The following is a 19,856-nucleotide window of genomic DNA, read 5'->3' as shown; positions in this document are numbered from 1 at the left end:
CACATCACCCTCATGTAGTGTCTACATCTCAAAGCACATACGTATCTGGAATCTTATTTGATGTATTTGACAACTTTGAATAAAAAAAAATTTACCCTGGGGCTGGAGAGATGGCTCAGTGTTTGAGAGCACTGACTACTCTTCCAGAGGACCTGTGTTCAATTCCCAGCACCCACATGGCAGCTCATGATTCTAACACATTCTTCTGGCTGTAGAGGGCATCAGGCACACATGTGGTGTACAAACATACATGCAGGAAAACACCCATACACATAAAAATTTACAGACTGTTATTGAGGTATGGGTGCTTATAGCCATGACTGACTGAGTTTGATCCCTGGGATCCACATGGTGGAAGGAGAGAACCCACTTCTGGACATTGTCCTCTGACCTTTACATATATATATATATATAGTGGCTTGAATGTGAGTGTGCACACGCGCGCGCGCGCACACACACACACACACACACAATAAATAAATACATGTAAAACAAAAAAAATCACATTTAATTAGACAGCACTCATTCATGGTACCAGGGCCATGAACAAGATAGCATATAATTAGAAATTCTGAAGGCTTTAAAGAAGTCAAAACTTAAAACTATTCTGTAGTATTAGTTTTTAGAAGCACTTATGCATTACTTAAAAATGCACATTCAATCTATCTCACTGTCTTGCTATGTGGAAAACTTCACGTAGCATTGATTTCAGTGTTATCTTTTGAATGTGAAGCTATGTTAAAGCTACCAGAATGCAATGCAACACAGAAACCAGAAACACACTTGCCTGAATGAGCAGTATGTAACTCATTCAGAATATATTTGAAAGACATTCATTAATTTATTCTTTTCTTTCAGAAACTGGCCTGGATGCTTACTGCTTGAGGCATGGGACCAAGTGTTGAGGGAAAGAACTAGAATAAGGCACATCTCTGCTCTTGGGGCGTTTACAGAGTCCTGAAGGCTTGCAAGACTCCCAGGAACTGTGAGCTGGCAGTGATTTTTAGTGCACAGTGGAGCGGATGCTTTTTGCGTTGAGTGTTAGCTTGGTTGTCTTTGCGAATGCTTCTTTTTTTTCATAATATGCGGCTTCATTCACAAACACGGGGTACACGGTACAGTCTCCACCCAGTGTCATAGTCTTTCCATCAAGAGACACAAACACGGGATCTCCAGGGTGTAACGGTTTCCAGTCTTGATCCTCTCAGGAGACATCAAAATACATTAATTAATTACATTTGGCTTTTCTCCTGTTTTTACTTTGTTTCTGTCAGACTGTAGATGACTAACATTGTCCATTAAAAAAGACATTCTCTATTGAAAAGACACAAGAGGGACGCGTTGAGATGTATGTGAGCCTTCTAACACTAATGCTTCAGACCACAGGAGCCTTGGAGCATCTCCAGCAAATTGCTGTGCTGGGCAAACATCTGGGGAGTTGGCTAAGATGACTGTCTAGGCCAGGGCAGGGCCTAGTCCTCTGCATTCCTAACATTTTACAGCAGCATCAGCATTGCCGGTGAGGCTGTTAGAAAGTAGAACTCCACCCCCTGCTGAGACCCACTGAAAAACAATCTTCGTGTGAATAAACTGACTGAAATTGAGAAGAGCCGCCCACGGTACTTTTTCTCAGCCACCGCTGCATTTCAGAATCACTTGGGAGCCTAGCATACTCTGGTACCGGTGAGAGGAGTTAGCCTCGTCTCAGAAACACAGGTGCCTGAATCTTCCATCCCAGGGAGAACAGGCTTAGTAGATATTCAAACGTATTTACTGAGATAACAATCTATCAATCTCTCTTATAGAAATGAGAGAGAGAGAGGGAGAGAGAGAGAGAGAATGGTACTGAGAACTGACTTTAGAGTTCTGCTCATGCTAGCTCTACCATTGGGTTATACTCCAAGCCTTCTTTCTATCTCTTTCTTTGAGACAGGGTCTCACTAGTTTGCTCAGGCTGGCCTTGAACTCACTCTATGACCAAAAAAGGCCTTTAACTTGTGCTCCTCTTGCCTTAGCCTCCCCAAGTAGCTGGGATTACAGGCTTGTGCCAATGGACCTAACTTGAATCCTTCCTTATGGCCTAGCAATTCCAATGATCTTTCCTGACTTTGGGACCCAACATTAATCAAGCTGGTTACTGTCCTCATCCTGTCTTCTCAGCCTCCACAGGACTGCATTTGCATCTTTGAAGGATGTCACTGAGGAGAACACACTTGAATAGGCCCGTGCTTGGGCTGCTGTGGCATTGTCAGCTGCCTGTTTCCTGAGCTTGTTTTCTTCCTCTCTAGCCCACATTGGCTTTAGAGACCATTGCTCATGGCTCCTCTGGTTTCCATTTGGCTTCCATGAAGCTAAAGGCAGGATATGCTCTATTGGTCTGAATTTGTGGGCAGGATACTTTATGAGGTTGCCTGATGGCTATTAGAGCTATTACGTAGGGATCTGAATCAGATCAGTGGTTTTCAACCACGGATACTCAAGCCAAAGTGTCAGATTAGCTGACATGCTTGGCACTGTTAGTTTTTAGAAAGCTCTCTTTTTTGAAGGGAAATGTCTGGGGTAGAGGGGAGGTAGAGGTGTTGGGAAGAGTGAAGTGTGTGTGGGGGACTGTAGAAACTGTAGTAGGGATGTATTTTATAGGAATTTAATTTTTTTAAAAATAGAAAGCTCTCTAGGTGATATGTATTCGTGGCTGAAAAGCTTTGCATCACACAGCCCTCTGGGTCTCTTTCACCCTTTCACCTCTTTCACTCCAAGGTCTAACGATGGAGTGGGTGTTGCAGCTGTTTGAGATTGCTCTTCTTCCCTGACATGTCCTTTGACCTCTCCAGACTTCAGCCTCCTAACTGCCCTGAGAGCTCCTTCACTGGCATTATTGACTAAACCAGGCAAGGTGTGATACTGGGATTCAGAGGAGAGTCATGGGACCATGTCAGGAATGCCCCAGAAAAACAAGTTCAGGGAGGTGTCAACTATGTGGCCAGCGGCAGAGAACATTAGTTGGAGATCTGTCACTCATAGCTGTGTCTCTATGGGACAGTTCTGATTTTCCTTTTTCTCTTCTGACATTCCATCCTCATGCCTTCCCAGCTCCTCTCTGTTGGAGATAAGGTTTCCCACTGTAACCCAGGTTGACCTCAAATCTGCAATCTTGCTGTCTCATCTTCCCAAGTGTTGGAATTATCAGCATGCACCACAATACCATGCTCAATGTCTATTCTAATATAAGAATATAAGGGCTCAGAAATTAAAAACTACATCGAGTTGTGGTGGAACACTAATGTAATCCCAAATTTGGGAGGCTGAGTTAGGAAAATCATGACTTTGAGCCAGCCTGGGCAACAATGGGAAACCCTTTCTCAAAAAAATTAAAAGCCAAATAAAATGTATATAATTTCCCCTACAATTGCACATGGGTAGGCATTTTCAATTCTGGAAGTCTTGTTTGGATGTCTCTCTCCCCCCCATTATGAGGTTACAGTATCTGGCTATCACCATTTCTAGATAGTACATCGGACTTCAGTGTTTCCAGACTATTTATCACACAAGACTATAGGCCACACTCATGGATGTGCCCTTAGAGCCAGCACACATTATATGTGGCAAATACCCAGAGAGGGTCTGGGGCCCTCCCTGCTATAGTTTGAGGTGGGTAGTGTCTCCCAGTGGTCCAGGTGTTAAGGGCTTGGTTCCTAAGAGTGGTCCTATCAGGAGGAGATGTGGATCTGAAGGAAATGGTTCTTTGAGAGAAGCCCTTAGGTCACTGAGGATTCTGGAGGGGGCTGTGGTCCTGTCCTGCAAATGCTCACGTCCTTACCTGTGCAGTTGTCTTGACCATGTGCTTTTGCTACAACCCTAAAGTACTGCAGCCACTCTGAAACCTCCAGAGTGGTGAGCAGAATTACACCTTGTTCAGTTTACTAGATTTTTTTTCTGTCATTTATTTCATTATAGTGATGAAAGTCTGACTGATATGTTACTTTAAATACTAATAAATTAGCTAATGGGCACAAAATGCTGTATGGAAGTAAAATTATACCTCAAAGTAGAATACTATTATTTTCAGTGTTTCAAAGAAACAGATGTTACCTGCAGATTAGGATGGATAACAGCAGCCACTTCTCCACTTTCATTCCTTGGATAATCAACTTTCGCCATTATTTTATAGACTTCAATAGCACAGGGAGGGAATTCTTTTCCTATGGTAAGAGATGGCATGTGTTAATCACAGCTAGGAAGAAATGTCCTAGAAAACGGAAGCTGGCCCTTTAAGGAAGGAAGTGAAGAGTGCCGCAAGGCAGTCTCAAAAATGTCAAGAAGCCAAGCACACTCTGGGATTATTTGTCAGTATACTCCCCACAAGTGCGTGAGACAGAGGTAGAAACAGAAGGTACACATTTCAGTGTTTGCTAGGACAACGACCAAGAGAGCCGTCGGGTTCTCTTCTGGTTTTCCTGGCTGTGTGTTCTTGAGCAACTCGCTGGCCTTCTGCAGGCTTGTGTTCATTAACTGTCAGACGAAAGTTTGGACGAGCTTAAGGCAGAGTCCTTCCTTCTGACACTGCGCGACTGTGTGTCTTCACGGAGACATCCAGCAAGCTAGCTGGCTTCAGCATAATGGGTACATTGCACCTGACTCAGCATAATGAGACAATGCACGTAACTCAGTATAATGGGACACTAAACATCTGACAACCCTGGAGGAGGGACCTTTAGGGATGCAGGGAGTCTGCTCAACAGTGGAGTGCAACCCTCAAAGATGGTGCAAAACTAAACAACCCAGTGCCAAGAAATATTAACAGCAATAGTTCACAGACACAGGAAGCAGTCTCTGAGCCAACACTGGAACCGGTGTCCAATGGAGGGCTATAGTGTGCTGTGGCTGAAGCCTAGAGGAAAGCCTTCCTTTCCTTGGAGTGGAATTGGAATTGGGAGATGGGTCATCACTTCTAGCTGACTTTTCTTGCGCAACGTTCTAGCCTAGAACTTAGCAGCTTAACGCATTGAGCTTGTGATTCTGTAGGTGACCAGCAGCTCCTCTGGGTTAGTCTGGCTTTGACTGATTTCTGATTGTCTCGATGGCACATGCGAGGTGAGCTGGCAGGTCCTCTGGCTGCTGAATGGTATGGGATAGCCCCACTCTCGTGTCTGACATTTGAGAGGCTGCAGCTTGATCTGTGTGACTGTGTGCTGGGGTCCTTGAGCTCTTCATCTTGTAACCTTTTCCTATCAGTATGGAAAGAGGGGTTCCCAAGAACAGTAAGAAAACAAGCTCCAGGGTGCTAGTCTTTTTCAAGCTTCTGGGGCATAAAAACAGATTACATGGCCAAGTCAGATTTAAGAAGGGAAGAACAGCTTGGGTGATGCAAGGATGCAGAGGGGTGTTCTGTAGTCATCACCCCACATCCATGTCACAGGGAATACAGACCGTGATTTGTAAACCATGTGTGGTGGTCCGCAAAGGCTCGTATATTTAAATGTTTGGTCATTAGGGAGTGGAGCTACTGGACAGGGGTTACGAGGTGTGACCTTGTTGGAGGAAATGTATCACTGGTGGTGGACTTCGGGGTTTCAAATGCTCAAGCCAGGCCCAGTGTCTCTCTCTTCCTGCTGCCCGACAATCCAGATGTAGAACTCTCAGTTACTTTTCCAGCACCATGTCTGCCTGCAGGCTGCCATGCTTCCCGCCATCAAGGTGACAATGAACAAAAACCTCTCAATGTAAGCAATCCCCAATCAAATGCTTTCTTTTATAAGAGTTGCCATGGTCACGGCATCTCTTCACAGCTATAGAACACTGGCTAAGATACCATGTCTTCCGTCAGGTTTGTGCCTTCCACCTGGTTGTTTAATTTCTTAACACATTGTGGTTCGACCCTTGGCATCTGAGGGCCTGTTGTGGGTATGTTGTGATCTTCCCAACACCAGTTCCACCAGACAGCATAGACCTGCCCTCAGACAAGGGTGATAAGAACTGATGTTCAGTTTTATGACTTCCTGGAGGTCAAAGGACTCCCACATACAAGAAGCTCTTGTGGCCAAAGGAGATGCTCCCTGAGGCTAAGGGACAATACCTGTCACAGGGCCTGAGTTGCACTTTAGTTACATCATCAGAACTATAATTCCTCAATGCGGCCTAATGGGATTATTATTTACATAGGATGTCTATGACACCTTTAAAGTTTTCTTAAATTTTAAAGTAAATTGTTGTATAGTTGTTGTACTTAGAATATTTTTAGATTTATTAAGTGGAAGATCCACTCACCCACCTCTCCACCAATCACCATCCAGTTGTTAATTATAGACATAATACATAAAAACATCATCCCACTATAACTAAGTTAGCCTCGCTTAGCCCTCTTCTCAGTAATCACTGCTGTAGCTTAGTGTGCTTTTTTTCTAGAGCTTTTCCTATATATATGTACACACACACACACACACACACACACACACACACACACACACACACTCCCATTTCTGGAAAGTGATAATAAATCAATTATGGTAAAGACAGGGTTTCATTGTGTAGCCCAGATTAGTCTTGAACACTGAACTCATTTACCTCTTACTTCAGCCTCCCCAGAACTTAGATTACAGAACAAACCATCACACTTAGCTTACTATTATTATTTTAAAGTCAATTTGTTTACTGTATGCTTTGGTTTACAATGTGTGTGTGTGTGTGTGTGTGTGTGTGTGTGCATTGCATGTGGGTATGTGGTTGTGAGCACCATGTGCATGCATGTGAGAGTCATAGCAGGGTGTTGAGTGTTGTCCTTTGTCACTTTCTACCTTATTGCTTTGAGACAGGTTCTCTCACAGAACTGGAAACTTGGTATTTGGGCTAGGCTGGCTGGCCAGTGAGCTCTCAGCATTCAAGGCTACAGGAATGGTCAGCCACACCTGGATTTTTATGTGGGTGCTAAATATTCAAGTTCAGGTCCTCATGCTTGCAGATCAAGTGATGGTACCCACTCAGCTATCCTGCTTTTCCAAAATTAACAGCTTGATTTTGAAAAATTAACACTTTTGAAGACTAGTCCAATTTTAGTTTAATTAATTCTTCACAGCCATTGAACATTTGGGTCATTTCCATTGTTTTATGATTGGAGACGAAGCTGCAGCAGCCAGCTCTTATGTAACACACTGGATGTGCATGCAATGGTGCTTCTTTGAGATACGGAGTTGCTGGATCCTGTGGTTTGTGCATTTCAAGAAGGATGTCCTGAGGATGCAGCGATGGTTCAGTAAGAGTGAGAGTGCTTGCTGGATGAGCATGAGGACCTGAGCTTGGACACCAGCACTGAAATAACAGGCCACATGTGACCATGTGTGCCTGTAACATAGAGAACTGAAAGGAAGGAATCAGAAAGATTGCCCAGTTTGTGGCTGCCAGCCTAGCTCCAGATCCAGTGAGATATCCTGTCCTGGAGGAATATGGCAGAGAGTTGTAGAGCAGGACACTCGAAGTCCTCACATGGCTCAGCAATACACTGACACACACGTGCTTGTATACCATATACATAGGTCACACTCTTTTATACAAACAATAGACAAGCAAAAATAAAATACTATAAAATTATACCCTAAAGGGTCTTTACCAAATTACATGATCACCAGAAAGGAATGAGAATATTTTTTTTCCTACAGCTTTGCCAAAACTTAGTATCAGAAATATCAGATTTGAATATTTTCTTAATCTCATGAGTGAAAGCATTTTGTACTCCTTTGATTATTCATGATCCTGAACATCTTATGCTTTTTGAACTTGTGAACTTTCTAATCATTCTTATATTCTTATCCAGCATATATAGCTGTACACAGTGATGGGTTTTATTTTCAAATGTGTAGGTGATATGTTTTGATCACATTGATGCTCCATTATTCTCTCCTTTCCCCTCACCACTCCTGTTACTCACTTTCTGCTTCCCACCCAGTCCTTCCTATCTTTGTGTCTTTCTTCTAACCCAGTAAGTTTCCTTAGGATTGCTTACAGAAGCATGGCAAGGGAATTTACAGGAGCATGGGCAGCTGACTAGTGGCTATGCTGTTGAACAAAATGTCTCCCCAGTATCCATTAGCCTTCTAGACCCTCACAGCAGGGTGGGCTTCATCTGTCTTGTTCAAAATGGAAACTAATGGGATAAGGAAAATGGCTTGATTTGGGAGCTTTATTGTGAGAGCTGCTTTTTTAAAAAATGTTTCTACTGGTTATTCCTTGAGGAATTGTTCAAGTGAAAAGATAGTTTTCACTCTAGGAACTGACTGTGGCACACATCTGTAATGACAGCCCTTGGAAGCAGGAAGACTGAGAGTTCAAGGCCAGCCTAGGTAGTGGGAAGGCAAAACACACACACACACACACACACACACACACACACACACACACACACACACAGCTAACTAGTTAAGATCATAAATGTGATAACTATTGATGTGGGAAGGTCATTTGTCAATCTGTTGTTTCATTAGTTAATCAGTAAAGAAAACTGCTTGGCCTGATAGGTCAGAAAATTAGGTAGGTGAAGTAGACAGAACAGAATGCTGGGAAGAAGGGAAGTGAGCCAGATGCCATGCCTTTCCTCTCTGGGGCAGATGCGAGAAGCTCCGGCCCAAGATGGACGCAGGTCAGACATGCTGAATCTTTCCTGGTAAGACACCACCTCGTGGTACTACACAGATTACTAAATATGGGTTAAGCAAGATGTGAGAATTAGCCAAGAAGAGCTAGATATAACGGGCCAGGCAGTGTTTAAAAGAATACAGTTTCCGTGTAATTATTTTGGGTAAAGCTAGCCATGTGGGAGCTGGGCGGTGGGAAACGGACCGCAGCTCCTATTACAAACTATGACCTAGATTCTCTTTATATTTCAATGTTTAGTGGTTAACTTTTACATAGAGACACCCCCCATGGGTAAGTCATGTACACAAACATACGGAAACAACTGTCACCCAACACTCACCTTTGTTGAAATGGTGTATAAAATCAAGAGCATGTTTAACCATTCTTCTCATTTGGTCCAAAATATCAGCTCTCAGAACACCCTGAGGCTGGGGACCAACTTCTATACCTATGTACAGAAGCAGACACATCACTTTTATGTAAGTAGTAGAATACGCTGAAAGAATAAGCATTTAAAATATAAAGATCTAGGATCCCAGTGTTGTGACTGTTTAATATCATGGAAAAAAGCAGAGACAATGTCAGGTAAATACAGAACATGGAAACCCACAGAGCTGTGCTGATGTAGGAACTCAGGGCTATCTTTTTCTTTTATGCCCTTCAGTATTATCAAAACATTAAAAACTTACTACTTAGTAAAAAATGCAGACCAAGTGAGGCTGATAAGTAATAGGTAACCACAACGAGAAACTGTCATGGACTTCATAGTTAACTTAGCAGGATGAAATATGTCTATGTAGTCAGAAATCTATCTAACTAAGCTTGGGTTTAGTTTATGTGATTTTCGAGCAACATTCTTGCCTTTACTATAACACTATATCTATAACTTACTGATAAGATGGTGCAAAGTTTGTTCTTCATTTTCTGAAAAATTAGATTCATTTCTTGTATCCCAGTAAAACTGTGCCTGTACTATCATGTCTTTCCATGCTCAGCACTACAGAATGTTCCTTCTCTAAACCACTTGTCTAGTCCCTTTCTCCTGCCCAGCTTCCCACAAAATCATCCCTTCACTCACCACCTTCTCCATCCTTTGAACCATTTGCAAATTCTAATACCACACACCATCATTTAATTCCACAAAACTTATAAGTTCCTTTACCCTCATCTGATTTTCACCCATTTCTACTATTTCCTAGTCTGTTAAAACTTCTTATATTTTCAGGCGGTGGTGCATGCCTTTAATCCCAGCACTTGAGAGGCAGAGGTAGGAGGATCTTTGTGAGTTCGAGGCCAGCCTGGTCTCCAAGAGCTAGTTCCAGGACAGGCTCCAAAACCACAGAGAAACCCTGTCTCGGAAAATCAAAAACCAACCAACCAACCAACAAACAAAGAAAAACATATTTTTATCATCTTCATGTAAAATCTTTGTTGTGCTTATTTTTCCTATGGGTATAAATAGACCTTTCTTTACATGCGTGGTATCATAGGTCTTGGTATTTATTTCTGAATAAATATTTTGTAAAACTCTGAAAAATATGTTTCTGCATATGTCTGTGTATTGTAGGAGAGGTTGTTTATTCACCTCAATGTCATCTTTCTTCATCCTAACAGAATCAGAGTTTTAGTTGTGCATCCACAGTACAAGGCAAAAGTACCTTGTTTTCAGCTCAAGAGTAAGTGCTGAATGGCTTAAGGCACTTACAGTAATCCTAGCACTCTAGTGACTGAAGGCCCCAAATAAAAGATGTGCAGGGGAGACCTGAGACACTCTTTATTTAATGATGTTTAGAGAACTACAGTGCATGTCTTGTGACCATGGTAAAGACACATTCAAGATTGCGGAACAGACGAATAAAAAGCTACTGGTCCTTCACGATGTTGTGAGGGAGGCAGAAGATGTGAAGAATAAAAAGATGCTGGTTCCTCATGTTGTTGTGAGGGAAGCAGAAGATGTGGTGTAGTAGATAGATCTACATGGAGAGCCAGGGCTACAGAGTGGTAGAGGTGGATACTTCATGCACAAGAATCATGTTTGTTTTCCCAAGTTGAGAATATTTTTCAAAACCAAAATTAAGTTCGGCCCAAGATCTCTCATCAGTGCAGAGTCATTAAATCCATAGGATATGACCAAGACACATTCAGGATGGAAAGGAAGAAACAATGGTTATAAAAAGTGCTAAATTTGAGATGAGGTTATGCCTAGAATCTAAGAAGATTGTGTCTACTTACTCATCTGTGTTGAGGGTGGGGAGTGTGAATGGGTATGCTTGGGTTTGATTGTCAGGCTGGCTGCAGCAAACTGCAATTAAGTTTATTTAGAAGGATCCTGTGAGACTTGAGGCAACTTGGCATTAGAATGGTCCTTATACTGTTAGCAGCTAAAATAAGTTTGTATGGACACTCTTTGTGACTATAAAATGTTGAATAAAAAGTTTTTTCTTTCTCTTGATCTTTAGTGTTTTTATTCATCATTTAATAAATAAACTCCAAAGAAAGTTTCAAAATCAGAAGGAGAACACACTAACATTTCTTAGTTATAATGTACTTATAGTTCCTTGGGTTAAAATGTTTGAAAATTTAGCTCTATTTGCAAGGAAACAACATATCAGCAGACATTTGTTCTAACTAGAAAAAAGTACCAACCATAAATACTGTAGACCAATCCTGATCTGTCAGACTTCAGAAGTCTTACCCTTTTATTCAGTGTCAAATGGAACCAGGCTGTCTGTCCTGTTATTATTATTGCAGTGCTGGCGTTTGGATGAAAGCCCTCATACATGCTATGCAAACGCAGCCTTATCCTGTATCATTTAGGCTCCGGTTTGTGTTTATTTTTGTCGCTCTATCTGTATATCTATCTATATATTTTGAAGTATTAGAATACTAGGCAAGGACTCTATCACTGAGCTATAGCCTCAGGCCAAAGCTTTGGTTTCTTTAAACTATGTAATGTTATTGGATATTTAGCCTATATAATGTGCATATATTTGGATATAGTTCTCTAATTATAATAATAAATTACTTTAACCATGTACAAAACATCCTACCAATTGAAGAGTCAGAGTTATTTTTAAAAATTATTTGCTTCTATTACTTTTCAAGTATCTTTCAAATTACTCTTGTTTAAAATATCTGAGAGCTAGCAAAATAGATTTGAGTTGTAGTAACAGTTATTCTTACAGTGTAGTTGTAGATAATGAATTATACTAGTAGGTCTCCCAGGAAACAGAATGGAGCCACCCCCTACTATAGCAGTTCACCACTATGGAGTGATTATCTGTCTACAGTCCCATCTTCTCATCAGACCCTGGGCTCCTTGAGGTAAGACTGCGTGTCTTGTTCACTGCTACATCCTAAAGACCTAGCACAGGATTGATCTCCAACAAACACACAAATATCGATGGAATATACAAATCCTGTATGCGATACAGTTGGTGGAGTAAGAGACGGTTCTATTCCACTTGAGTTTTGAGAATGAGGAGAACATCAGACTAATTTGAGAGTCTGAGTGTTACAGCAAATAAAATACTAGGAATAAATCCAGAGATCTGCTCAGAGAAATTCAGGAAATTAGGTATGGTTAGGGTTTGCCTACAGTTAATCTGTTCACCCGATCATTATAAGATTAATGATATGGGAGGTAGCTAGATTATGTTTTCTGTGTTTCAGTTAGGTTGTATTTTCCTTTACCTGCGCCAGCAGGAAGTACAACTTACCAACTGGATACTTGGCAATGGAACGAGTGGTTGCATATTTGAGGGAAGGATGCTCAATAAGATAAACATAGCAGGGTAACGGAGCCAAGGAAGTCTGAACAGAATTGAAAACATCGTTCTTAGTATGCAAAGTATGTTTTGTTCTCTTGGCTGCTACAGAGTCCATAGTTCCTTCAATATGCTTTATATCAGAATTAAAATTAGCCAGACAGCCTTATGAAATAGTCTCTAGAACCTACTGTTATAGCTTTGAAACCAGCAAATGAATTATATATAAAATCAAAATATATTAGTTTTCTGGGCAAAAGATACATAAAACAATACCCAAAGATGAAAACTAAAAATAGGAAATAAATATTCTACTTCTGAAAACATTTTGTTTACATCTTTGTTTATACTTACTCTTCAGCAGAGTATTGGCCTTAAATTCTGTTACTACTTATGGTCCAGATCTCTACAGCTGCTGGGTAATTTCCTCCACAATTTCTGCTTATTTCAATGAGAAATTGAGCCAGGTTTCAATTTGAAGCAAGAATTTCACTATGGAGTTCTGGGTGGCCTGGAACTTACTACGTAGAGTTAATTTATCTCAAACCCACACCTGCCTCTAACTTCTGAATTCTGGGATTAGAAGTTTATGCCACGACACCTGGACTAGCCTCTAGGTTTTCATAACTAATTATAAGCCACGTGGTTTCACATACAGTAAGGAAAGCATCCAATTTTTTCTTCAGTGAGCAAAAAAGATTGCTGCGTTATTGTCTTCCCACCCTCACCCCCATTCTGACCCCAGAAGCACTAGGTAGTCACTGTTAAAACTCAAGAGAAAGGAAGAAATAGCTAATCTTGACATTTATTAACCCAGCATCTTTTGTTCTAATGCTTCTTGTTGGCAACTGCCACCTGTCTGGTGTTCCTATCCAGATCATTCTGTCCCTGAGGTATTAGCTTGTAGCACCCATCTTGTTCCCTTTTACCATTTTGACCTCTCCAGTGCTTGGAGGAACCAGCTGGCCAGACTTTTGGAGCCTCTGCTGAAGTGGCTGGGCCTGACACCATTTCTCTGCTGTCTTTCATAGATCTCGGTCATGGAGCCGACCCCATACCACCATGGAGGTACAGGTGCCGTGCTGTGGGAGAAGCTCATGTATAAAAGCAGCTCTCCTTGCAGGGGCAAGCTTTTCACTTCTGGCCAGCTTGACGGTGTCCATCCTTTTGGGGACTTTTTGAGGAAGGCTGCCAGAGCTCTGACAAATTACTCCTGGTTAATATCTTTTATAGTAACTCCAGGCATCTATGGCCTCCATACTGCCAATCATAGGAAAGGGCTATAAGTTACACCATAAGCTAAGTGCTTTAACTCTTCTTTGCATTGAAGACTTTTAGCATTTACATGAGGTTAAGTGTTATCATGCCCGTTTTATAAAATAAGGGAACCAAGGTTTGGGGAGATGAATAAGAAAGTCAGGATTCGAACTCAGGTTCTCTTGGACATCTATGTCAAATTCCTTCTACTAAGTCATACCAGCTCTCAGGAAGGAAGAATATTTATTGTAATAAACAGATAATTCAGTATTTGTGATAGTGCTGCTGTTCTAGCAAATTTTTCTCTAGTTGTAGATACTGGATGGTGGAATTTTTCATTCTGCAGATTTCTGAGCCTCGTCTTGTAGCTGAGCATACATCATCACGCTCAGCATTCATCTGCTCCAGTGAGTGTGAGGATGTACCCAGCTGCCTGGGCTAAAGTCTTGATGCTCTCATGAAGCGCACTGCCCAGCAGAGGTGTTTCAGTCACAGACACCAGATGGGGCCCAGGGTAAGATGCTAGGAGGCCAACCAAGACTCTTTATTTTTACACTTTAGTCAACCCTGAATGATCTTTTGAGTTTTCTAAAGCTATTCAATTGACATGTTTCAACTGTGTCATTTAAATTTTGGTATTAATTTTATTTGGTTTTTACCAAACACCATGCTTGGTGACTATCTAGATAAAATTTATAACTTTGTATAGTCAAGTATTTATAGACTTTTTAAAAATTATTTTCTGCTGGGCAGTGGTGGTGCACGCCTTTAATCCTAACACTTGGGAGGCAGAGGCAGGCAGATCTCTAGGAGTTCAAGACCAGCCTGGCCTACAAGAGCTAGTTCCAGGACAGGCCTCAAAGCTACAAAGAAACCCTGTCTCGAAAAAAAATATTTTCCTCATTGTGTTTATTGTTTTACTTCTTTTTCTCTTGCCAGCACCACCTCTTCCTTTGTGTAGCACTTTATCAAGCCTCACATTTGGCCATGGGATACAATCCAATTCTCTTTGTCCCCCCTTCCTGACATCTTACAATGACTTAAATAGAAAGGATCCTAACACATCAATAACTTTGAGATTACCTTAATATAGTGAAACATCTGGATTAAAAAGTCATTCTTGGAATCCTCGAGAATAAGAGTGCAGCCCATGTTAGAAGTCGTGTTGTGAAGGTCAAAAACAACATCGTAGGAATTGTCACTATTTTTTGGACCAAATAAGTGATTTATTTCTTGAGCCCTTCTCACTTCATATGGCAAATCCTCTGACATCTCCTTGCTGTTTTAGCAGAAAGAAAAAGAATAACGTCATCTATGGCTACAATAATATAAATACACAATGGGGATAGTACACATAGAACAAACTGTAAACCTCATGTGTATATTCAAGACCCATGCAGAACATGAAAATGTATCAGAAACTTCTGCAAATGAAAAACTGCACCTTTTCTCCTGCTGATCCCCTATATCTGGCGCTGCACTGGTGTGCTTATAAAAATGCTAGGTTTATTGATGTGGCTGGTCTTGGGTAAGGCTTTGCAAGTGGAATTTACCACGTGTCTTCAACTTTGAAAAAACATAAGTCTTTAATTTGATAAGCACTTCCTTGTAGTTATGGTGCATTGTTTATTTATTATGGGTCCAAACTTCATTCTCCACCACCACTGTGGTTCTCGTGCAAAGACGTAGTTCAACTCAGGTGCTTATGTCTTTATTGGGATCTTAAATTGAAGATTGGGTATGATTTAGGACATGCTTTACAAACAACAAACCACAAACCCTCCCAAAGTACAAAACTTACCAAACATACTTACATAATTTTTCTGGAACAAGGGTTGATAGGTGATCATTATATTCTCAAACGGGTCTATCCACCCTCTCTTTACTATTTCTTTTTACAGTGCTGAAGATTGAACTTTGAGCCTCATCTAGTTAGGCAAGAGCTCTGTCACTGAATTACAGTCCTAGCACCTCCTTCTTGTTCTTTCTAATTTTGAGACAGTCTTGCTAATTTTCTCAGGTTGGCTTTACATTTATTCTGTAGTGAAGGGAGGAGGATTGCCTCCTGCCTCAGCCTCCCAAGGAGCTAGAATTATAGGGCTGCAGTTTTCTGAATGAAATTTACAATTTTAGAGATTCAAGAATTCACAAAGGTTTTTGTTACTTTATTCATCGTTGTTATGATTTCACTCGTTTCTTCTCCTCCCCTCCTGCCTGTCAGCACTGCTTGTGTTAGCATACTTCACCCGGCCTCTCAGTCTGACTACGGAAGAGAGCCCCGAGGGTGTTCAATACATGATAATGGCTTAAACTTATACTTCTCTATTTTTTCTCAAACATACATTTTTTACATAATTTTATATATTTATATTACCTGGCCATTTAAAAAAAATAGTTTGTATCAGAGTCTTTCCTGCTTGGAAATCTCATTTGCAATCAGGAAGGTGCATCAGCATTTTTGTGATAATGAAGCCAAGACCATAAGGAATAAAACAGAGCATGTGAAGAAAAGTACAGTGGGAAAACAGACGAGCCAAAGACATTGGTAACATCAGGGAGCTACTGCACCGGGGCCACCTATATTTGCATATAAAGTTCATGAACAAGAAGTTTAGATTACTATTCTTGAGTTTCTATTTGCAATCAAATACAGTTCCTAATGTGATCTATTTCTCTCTCTCTCTCTCTCTCTCTCTCTCTCTCTCTCTCTCACACACACACACACACACACACACACACCCCACAGGCAGTTTTCAAAGTTAACTCAAGATTAGTTCCTATAAGATTAGTTCATATTATCTCACTCCAGAATTTATTTATTTCCATTTGGATAAATGACACCATTACCCACTCAGATGTTCAGAGTCAAGGTTTTAAGTTTTGAAAGATAGTGGACACTCTGAATTCTCATGCCTGGGGGGGTCCAGTTACCATAAGAAGAGTCCCACAGGACCAGACTGCAAGAATAGACAGGGGGCAGACCTTGGGTGGCATTAGTAGCCACACTGCTATAATAGCTGTGTTGCAACAGTAGGTTGCATAGATCTGTTCTGGATAGTAGATTTAAAAAGAGCATCCAGCAAGGGAAAGCAGATTTCTATGCTAGGGGCAGTGCTATGGTCACCACATGAAGAACTCATGGGAAGAAGCTCGGGTTAAACTGGATGCATGTACGTCCTGTAAGAGGCTATACTATCTGTCCACAGAGGAAGGCTGGCTTTGTGGAGTGCCTATATATATCATCATAACAACAATGAAAATATATATAATTTTTATAGCATGAGAGAGAACCCAGTGCCTTATCCATGCTAGGCAAGTACTCTCCCATCTGAGATACAACCTCAGTCCACTTCTTGAATTATTTATTTTAAAGAAGGATCTTGATAAGTCGTCTCAGCTTCCTGAGTAGCAGAGATTACAGATCTATGAACTCAGGCCTGGTTGCTCTGTGGAGTTCTGTAAAGAGTATGTGGGAGAACTTACCACACCAGACAAGGGGGCTGGAGAGCAGAGACGGCTCTAAGGTTGCCTCTGTGAGGCACTTGTGGGTAATGGTGCCACCACTGAAATGGGGTATGTAGGAAAGGACAGCTGCCTAGAAGACGGCGGAGAGGTTCGTTGGTTATTTATCTCATGATTTTCATAGCCACCGTGAGACAGAGCTGTCTAACCTCTGAAGACTGTTAAGACTAAGAAAGAGAATGTGAACCTGTCACTGAACAGGTACTATTGGCTGTTCTTAGTAAGAAAACTCGCCCCAATCCACTTCAGAGCTAACTGGAAAGTTAATACACAGGTTAAAGGATTAATTCTTCAACAAATCTTACTTGTCATATATGTGCTAGTTAATAGCTATTTTAGGTGAATAAATATTAATTGTCCCAATATAACCTCAATCATGAAGATAAAAGTATTTCTACAATTTAAATTTTGCTAATAAAATTATTTGGTGAACAAAATAGCACTGCTGTGTAACTTCCGGGGAAAGCAAATATTTTGCAAAGATGAATTTTGTTTTATCTACGTTCTTTTGTTCTGTGATAAGACTGGGCTGAGGAATTCTCTAACTAGCATTTATCAACACACAAGCGTACTGCCAGTCTTGCTAGCACAGGCCTATAATTCCAACTGCTTGGCAGTGTGAGGCAGGAGGGTCGAAAGTTCAGGCCTGCCCAGGTTACAGAGTAAGCTTAGGGCCAACCTGGTTAGTTTAGTAAGACCCTGTCTCAAAATAAAAACTAACAAGAGTTTAGGTACTTGCACGGACAGTGCCTCCCATAACCTAGTGCATCAAGACAAGAAAGCAAGCACATAGAGCTGTTAGGTGCTCCTCTGGGCGCCTTTCGTCTTAGCTAGCAGTCTACCAACCAGCCGAGCGTAAAAACCATCATGTACACTGATGTCCGCAACACCTGGTAGATGCTTAACAATATTTTTAAGTTAAAAAATAATGCTAGGAAAAACACTTAAAGGCATATACAATAACAAATATTATGATATAGACAAGGGAAGAAAAAGCTGGTATTTATCTACCTAGAGTGTGGTGACCACACACACCACATGGAACTGTCTATAAATCAGCTGTAACCCAAATTCAGAGAGGTCGGAGGAGGTGTCTTCAGCTCTCGTTTTTCTCAGCGGTGATACCCCACCACTAGAGATGAACACATCTCTCCCTCCGGCCGCGCACTGCCCTGATGCGCTCAGGCTCTGGATGCTCACTCACTCTTCCACTCAACAAGCATCAATCAAAGCGTCATCATTTTCTCAGCTAGAACTTTACCATAAACACACCCTACAAGAAAGCACAGTGGTGAATTTCCCACAAACAGCATGTTTACAGTGACCAAATTAATTTACAAAATGACCGAACATTGACTTACTCTTATTTTTTGAGAAGAATTTCGAGTCTTATTTTTATTTTCACACATTGTCCAAGCTTGCCCAAACACAAATTTCATGCATAGGATTATTATATTTGTGTCTTTCAAGACATGAGTCAGAAATAATAATCTTTCCCATTTGTTGCTTTATACTGTGTGGCATACAATAAAAAAAAAAAAAGAATAACCAGCGAAGCCTGGAGCTGTAAAAAGTTTACAGTGGAGCATGTGAATGCTGAGTTTGGATAGTTGCATAATTCACAACGCAGCATGATTAAAAGCGAAAGTGATCTTATGGGTTAAGGATGCTCTATGTACGGGTCTGACCACTGACTCGAGCAAGCACATGTTCTCTCTCCCAGTGACTACTGCTTTTCACACAAGCAAGCTCTCACAGAATACAGATCACAGTCTTACCTAAGATTTTCAAGGTTAAAAACACGATTCAGGTCACAGTCAATGTATCGGGCACACTTCTCCACTGCTCTTGGGTTGGTTATGAATGGCTTCACCTCCAGCCCTTCTCTCTGAATTTCAGCACCGTTCTTTAGCCAGTGAGTAACTAGAAACACTCCTGTCAGTTCATTTCCGTGAGTCCCTCCAAAGATAGCAATCTTTTTAATAGGTTCTTCAGCAACACAAGCAGTCATTTTACCAAGTAGACTGGTCTGATTTCTGCAATTCACAAGAGAGGAGGTCAAAGGACGCTTAACTCCTCAGAAAAGTTTCCAAGTTTAGATCTAAGCAAGAAGTGCAAAGTACAGAGTCCTCGAGTATTTAACAATTGTTTCTGTCACAACGTCCGAGCCTGTTTATTCTATGGACACTCCCTTCTGTAGCCCCTCCCTTTACCATATTTGGGTTAAAATATGCAAAGATCAACTAGAGAGCAACTGCTAACTTCCAACTCCCTCAGATGGTCAGCAGATCTAAGTACAACTGTGTTAGCATCTCCTGCTATAAAAATTCTGTTTTCTGTCCAGGATGGTTATTTATAATAATAATACTGCAACAAGCCCAGTCCTCCCAAATATAACAATGTGGCTTATTTAGTGTTTATGTTTCCACTGATGTTTAAAAACATTTCTGAAGTAAGCAACTTTTCACGATCTGAAGACATTTGAGTCTCTTTACAAACAGTCAAGGACAGGTGCTCAGACTGCCTCTTGAACAGCGTTCTTTCTGCAGTCAGAGACACAAAAACTCAGTTAATGATGGGCTTGGTGACATGGCACAATGAACTTAAAATTATTTTTAAAAAGTGACCCTGAAACATCTTTAACGTCTTTCTCAGGAACTTTTTGGTAAGTCTATGTTTTTTTTTTTT

The 19,856-nt window shown here is 41.1% G+C and overlaps 1 protein-coding gene across 1 annotated transcript; it reads right to left on the bottom strand.

Moving 5' to 3' along the window:
- Positions 1-817: 817 nt before the first annotated feature.
- On the bottom strand, positions 818-19,330 carry Aspa (aspartoacylase). Its single transcript, XM_075991716.1, has 6 exons — positions 18,947-19,330; positions 14,730-14,925; positions 12,342-12,435; positions 8,963-9,070; positions 4,090-4,199; positions 818-1,201 (listed from the first exon to the last, which is right to left on the bottom strand). The coding sequence occupies exons 1-6, from the start codon at positions 19,177-19,179 to the stop codon at positions 1,004-1,006; spliced, it is 939 nt and encodes a 312-aa protein (XP_075847831.1). The 5' UTR covers positions 19,180-19,330; the 3' UTR covers positions 818-1,003.
- Positions 19,331-19,856: the final 526 nt, after the last annotated feature.

Source organism: Microtus pennsylvanicus, chromosome 11 (assembly GCF_037038515.1).
Source record: "Microtus pennsylvanicus isolate mMicPen1 chromosome 11, mMicPen1.hap1, whole genome shotgun sequence".
NCBI lineage: Eukaryota > Metazoa > Chordata > Mammalia > Rodentia > Cricetidae > Microtus > Microtus pennsylvanicus.
The sequence above is the reverse complement of the archived record's forward strand: the minus strand, read 5'-3'. Positions and strand labels throughout refer to the sequence as shown.